The sequence below is a fragment of the Myripristis murdjan genome, chromosome 21 (assembly GCF_902150065.1).
Source record: "Myripristis murdjan chromosome 21, fMyrMur1.1, whole genome shotgun sequence".
In the NCBI taxonomy this organism is placed as follows: domain Eukaryota; kingdom Metazoa; phylum Chordata; class Actinopteri; order Holocentriformes; family Holocentridae; genus Myripristis; species Myripristis murdjan.
Genome location: NC_044000.1, coordinates 10181738 through 10188469, shown reverse-complemented (window position 1 = coordinate 10188469; position 6732 = coordinate 10181738). Strand labels below are relative to the sequence as shown.

General features: G+C 37.0%; 1 protein-coding gene across 1 annotated transcript in view; it reads right to left on the bottom strand.

Annotated features, from left to right (window-relative positions):
- Positions 1 to 3632: 3632 nt before the first annotated feature.
- calcrla (calcitonin receptor-like a) overlaps positions 3633 to 6732 on the bottom strand; it is a 31576-nt gene continuing 28476 nt past the window's right edge. The window contains exon 13 of the mRNA XM_030081388.1: positions 3633 to 6252. Coding sequence (XP_029937248.1) covers positions 6031 to 6252 — 222 coding nt within the window. The 3' untranslated portion in view covers positions 3633 to 6030. The remainder of the gene's footprint in view (positions 6253 to 6732) is intronic.

Genomic DNA, 6732 nt, shown 5'->3' with positions numbered 1-6732 from the left:
TTTGCTTTTCTTGCACTGGTGGATGTGGCCAAGTTGGCTTCTTTGTTTTAATATATAATTACTGTAATTACCTCAGAATAGAATATTTCTCCGTAATTTGTTGCAGTGTGCTGTGTGCAATTAAGAAGCCAAAGCAGAATTCCTTACACTTTTGTATAAAATGTGCTGCTAAAGGGAGCAATAGCAGGAGCTGATAATAATGTTTTGCATCCATGCATCATTCTCATAAACAAAAGCACAAACAGTCCATTAGGCCCACACTTGCTTGATTAAAACTTTCATGACTAATGCACCATTTTGCTGCTTTTTTTTTTTTTTTTTTTTTTTCCTCTGCAAGCATATAATTAATTATGGAAATTTCATCATTAATGGATTTTAAAGTGCATCTATAGACTACAGTGTCTTAAACTTAAGATGATGTAAAACATTTTTCTAAGTTGTTGCTTAATGTATACTGACAGTAATTCAGCAAGTGACCAACTGGCAAGAGGAAGAGTATGCTTTATCTCTTTATGGGTTTCTTTTTGCATAGACATCAAAGTGAGTTGGATTTGTAACAGGATAATGTAACAATAAATATGGTGCAGACATTTTCCAAGTTGATTTATGTATTTGTTTATTTTGTAATGATACACATATGCAAATGTGCTCACCTTTAACATGATTGGATTGAACAGTTTTTATTAATAAGGTGCCAGTTATTATCATCTTGCTCTTGGACATTTTGTCAATAAGATCGCAGCAGTGTTGCCATCATAAGCTTTAAAGCTACTGTAGGAGTCAAACTAATCACAACTTAAGTGATCGGGGATCTGAACGAAAAGAAAAGAAACCTTGTTTGCACTTTTTGACAAGCACTGTAGCGGCTCTTAGCCAATGCTCGGGGCAGATGTTTCTTATTACTACCCCCCACCACTGAGCCCCGAGGGTGTCAGGAATAAACCAGTTACACAAAACTGTATTGCACTCTTGGAGATTTGGGAGCAGAATTTGGCAGACTTGACTTGAAGCTTGATCTCATTCCAGAAGTGAGAAAAACATGAATGATATTATTACATGATTTGCACCCAATGCTTCACTGTTCATGGCAGTGCCTGAGAAGTGGTAAATATATTATAGTGTTTGTGCAGCATCTGGATATGTTAACACTCAGAACATAAATTGTATTTGCCTGTCTGATTAAAGATTGTAGAGACAGAGAACATTAGATAGATTACCTACAAATCAAATATTGTCAGCGTATAACCTAGACTGGTAATGAGGTTTTGACATATGGAGTAAAATTTGGAAATTTCCCTCACCTCCCCATAAGCTGCTGTTCTCTGAGCACAGGCGTTTAATTTCTCCAGTTGTGCTGCTCAGCGGCCCACAGCTCCAAGGCATGTGTGTATCTGTAGTCATTGCTTCACCTCCCATGCACTTTTTGCAGCGTCTTACCGTAAATGAGAATGTTTGCTTGGTAAAATATGGACAGGACAAGTAGATCTGAACTGTCCATCTTTAATTTTACATTTTAACTTTTTTTTCATTGAACAAGTTTGAAACGTGCTTGCCAGTGATGATTGTGTGACTTGAATTACCCTGCAAATATACTTCTCTATTATTGGTATAGTATCATTTAGTGTTTTCTGGTGGTGTTTTTTTTTTTTTTTTTTTTTTTTTTTTGTAGGCCAACCTAGAAGTTACTTCACCGTGGCTTCCCTCAGCAGATCAACACATGACTTTTTTTTCCCATAGGGTTTTCAAAAATGTTAGAAAATAAGTTATGTCACAAACAAAGCCATACTTATACTTTTTCTGACTTTGGAACAACATGCAGCTCATGTAGGCAGAAAGCTAATGAGAGCCTAAAAATGAACTTCAACCATTGGCCACACTCTGCCAATGTCACATCAAAACCAGTATCTACTCTTCCCTTAGGAATTCATAAAGATGCGGTGTAAAAGTTTGATAAAAGCTTGAACGAACACTAGACACAGCTATAGAGCAGAGCAGAACAAGAATCAGGGGTTGCTATATACCTAAAACCGCCAGTGGGTAAAACATACCTGTGTACCTGGCTATGCATTTCTGATATTAAAAATGTTCCCTAAACAAAAATGAGTTTGTTTAATCATCACCTCTGTTTTGGCCCTCGTGTTTATAATCTGTGTTTAACGAGTTTCACATAATGACGTGTAAATAGTACACGTCACCTTGTAAAGCAGTCATTGTAAAGCACAAAAACAACCTAAGATTTGATGTAAAAAATTTGATGTGGGCTCCTAAGCTGCTGCTGAACTGGATACAATACTGGTTCCAGTGACTCCTCAAAACCCCTTGGACCTTCTCACAGATGTCAAAAAGGTGTCATTTATATTGTAGAAACAAAAGATTAAACTATAGGCTTATGTTAACCACTGATTATATAACTGATAAAATATTGGAAATGTGTCTAGAACACCCATGATTCAAAAATGCTAACTTGCTTTCACATTTTAGGATGTATAAAGAAGGAAGAGACAATATGTTATGGCATCATGTTCCAAATTTGCACTGGTGCCAGACTTTGGTGCAGCTTACATTGAGCGGCCATTGAGATTCAACTACATATCTAAACACACTTTCCAGAATGCAGACTGGTGTTTTTTGTCCAATGTGTGCATTAGTTGTCCTTGTTACTGGTCTCAAAGTATCAGGAGTCTGTTCAGCAGCTGCAACACAGAGGTAGTATCAATGTCAAGAAAAAAAAGATACATACAAGGGTTGATAGTGCTAGTGCTGTGCTATACTGTATTAGTTCGATCAGATACACACAAGATAGCAACATTGTCCAATTCACTGAAATAATAATAATAATAATAATAATAATAATAATAATAAAAAAGAAACATTGTATGTAAATATGTTTTTCACATCCAGAGAATAAAACACAACTAGTTACATTCAAACAGTAGCGCAGAGTCTCAGGGTGTCAAGACCACCAATGTTAAATACAGTACAGTAAAAACAAAAACTACAGACAATGTCCTCAATGCTTTTGTCATACTTTACAATGTGTTGCCAAAGCTTCACTGGGGACCTCAAAAACCCTTTACAAGATCTTTGGAAAATCATTTAAAAATATTCCACATGAAAATATACAACTTAAAGGGTGACACAGGAGTTACAAAATTTGGCAAAAGGCTCTGGTGTATCCACAATAATAATAATAATAATACCAATATTCGCCTCATAAATGATTATGATGCATCACGATACAGTAAATGGCTTGTAAATGGTTTATGAAGGCTTGATACCATGTGTACTTCACTTGCTCCAAAGCAGCACTATGTCAGCCAAAAATGAAAAAATACACAGTTTAAGATGAACGGAGAAGAAACTGTCCTGCAGATCTGAGAAAAAAAAAGAACACTTACAATAATAAAATACTAACAATATGCATGATATTGAATTGCTTTGAAAACTGCAAATTTTGCAAACTGTGAATACTAGTGTCCAGTGTCCAAAATAATTGGCTCCACTGCCAAGGGAGAAATTAACTGCTCATTTTCCAGCAAAAATAATACATACATACATACATATATATATATATATATATATATATATATATATATATATATATATATATATATATATTTTTTTTTTTTTTTTAGCCCAGCCTGTTTTGAATGATATTAAATGTATTACTACAAATGACAAATTTTAATGGCATTTGGCTCTTGGTGGGAGATAATTTTGAACCTTGCTTGTGTCTGAAAACCTCTCAATTGTACCAGCAGTTTATAAAACACGTATTCACTGTATTATTAAAGACTGTATTACAAGCTCATGTGAATACAGCATAATTCTCGCAGAGCTTCTGATTCTCTCGGAAAATCCTGACCTTGGCCTTCGTTAACCTTCACTGAAATAATAAAGGGAGCAGCCACGTGTTTAGGAAGGCTGGATGCAGATCTTGTTAGTCCCCGTTTGTCAGCATGTTCATATCAGCCTAACTTGCTTCATGACAGATTCATGAAGCTACGATAAATAGTTTAGTCTTTATTGATGAGCGTGTCAGGAGAGATTTTATGTAACTTATAAGTAACTTAAGAGAACGTAGTGGTGCTGGTCTTTCTTCAATTTCAAACACAGGCAAAATGGGAAAATTAGAGGACACTAGCATATAATATGGATAACCTGTTGAGAGCCCCATTGTTAGTAATGCACCCACTCCCTGACCCTCCCTTTTCAAAACACAAAAGTGGAGCAAACAACTTCTTCAGCAACAACCCCCACATCCACACACATCTACATCACATAAGACGGTTGCTTCATGGTTGAATGCTTCTGAGGATAATGTACTCATAAATACTGTATATATAAATCATGCACGCACGTACACACACACACACGCGCGCTCCATTCACAAATGCTAGATTTACAAAAATATTTACATCAGCGGTTAGTAATTAGTGTTCCCAGCATTTTGGACAATGACATGTTGAACATTTTTTTTAAAGTTGGAAAAAAAAAAAAAAAAACTGGATGTTGATTATAGATGAAGTGAATGCAGAACTCAAAAAAAAAGTGCCATGAGTGAAAACAAGATTTTACTTAAACTCTATATCCACAAGCCTTCTTTACATAGATGCTTTGTAAATAGCATGTGATGTCATTGTTTTTTTGCAGTTTCTTATGAGACTTTATAATCCTGTTACATCTAGAAAGATTATGGATGCTTGTTTATAAATCATGGTAAAGCCAGGGGAAAGCAATGCGTGCAAGTGTGATATGCTTTCAACATAGCCAGATCTTCACAATTTGTTGTACAACTCACATTAAGGTATAATGAGGATACATGGGATTTTGTGGTAGTTGCACAGCTTCAGAATTTGCCAGTCAGCGCTTCATGGCTTACTTTGGAAGGATTCACGCATCAAAAAGAGATCGCTGAAATCAACTGACTGATGTTTCACAGTGACAGTGAGCTCAATAAAAATCATCAGATGGAGCCCACAGACTAAAGGTATGGGTATGGAAAGCCTGTGCCATGACAGCATGCATACAGGCAGATGGGAAACCAACAAGAATCAGACTGAAACTTGTCAAGGTGGCACCGAGTGTTAATGGTATTTGTGCTATGCAAAACTGCCTGGAGCTGACTGAAGTGAGGGCCCTTGAGGAAAAACGTGGAATAAGCACATAATTTCATGGCTGAGTCTTCATGGTTCTCACCACTGGGCCAATTCTCTGACCAATTGTGCTTTTGTCAGTTGAGTCTACAGAGTCCTCATTTCAATCTACACTTGGTAATTTTGCATTGTGCACCTTTAAGTGATATACTCCAGTTAGCCTAAGATGTATCACGTCTTTTTTGACTACTTTTGAATAATTTTTGCATTCTGTTCATTTCATTTTTATTTAATCAATGTGAATGAATGGGAATCTAATCTATGGCTTTAATTTAATTCATATTTATGATTCTATCTTTGTTCTGCTTGGACCAAAAAAAAAAAAAAAAAAGAACCAGACAGGATTTCTTGGTTTGGCACTGATCATGTCACAAAGATGTTTTTTGTTTCTTTGTTTGTTTGTTTTTTGGCAATTTACAGTAAAAGTGAAGGCTTTTGTGTGCATGACATGCTCCCAAAAGGATAGTCAGTTCATACTCACCCATTTCCAAAAAAAAAAAAAAAAAAAAAAAAAAATAGACAGAGACAGTGACATAATATTCAGAATATATATGAAACCAAGTGAAGTGGTTTCAAACTGTGGACTAAATGCAGCGCAGGAGTATTTTCGCCAAGCTCATCCTACAGTACTGGTAAAGGGCCCATGCCGGTGTGACAGAGGAAGGTAGCAAATTGCTCCAAGTGGGTAAGAGCCTGTGTGTCCAGTCCTTTTTCACCATTATTGTTGATCAGCAAAGGAGTATGAGCAGGGAGGGGGCGAGTTCTGAATCTCTTCAACATAACGTTGCCCTCGTTGCCAGGAATCTCTGAACATGCTGTAGTTTTTGAGGTGAGACGGGGCTGCGCGGGGCAGGGCTTGGAGCGAGTCCTGTCCTCAAGCGAGGGGGTGGTCTGATTTAAAGATGCAGGGGTCATTGTCGTGGCAACCCTTGCCGTTCATGTGTTCTGTGTTGCCATCGATGCTGTAGCAGCCCTGCACCTCGGTGATGGACGAGGCCGTGTAGGAGGCCGAGCGCAGGGCGTCGGCATGGGCTCCTAAGCTGCTGCCGAACTGGATACGATACTGGTTCCAGTGCCTCCTCAAAACCCCTTGGACCTTCACACAGACACAGCAGCCGCAATGTTAGTGTTACTAGGCATCAGTGATAAGTAGACTTTGTTTTACTATGGTACATGTGCTGTAAAGTTTCTGTAAAGTTCTGTGACAAGCATGTTTTGTTGAAAACACTGAATACATTTGTGACAAGCATGTTCATTAAGATCATTAAGAAATAAATTTGTGAGAAGTATGTTTTGTTAAAAGTACTTTTAGATGAATCTGTATATGTACTTGTGAGTTTGTGATGTGTTTATATTCATTTTACAGGTGCACTATGAAATATCGACAAGGAATATAGCTATGAACATAGCTAACTTTTGACTCAGCTGACAAGAAATATGGGATACAAGCACATAATCGCATAAATCACATGCTTATGCCACAATTTTTGTCAGGTGAGGTTTGTGATTCTCACTTAACCAGTTCAAAACTCCTTGTAGTTGCTTTAAGAAACAATTTAATACTGATGCCTCTATG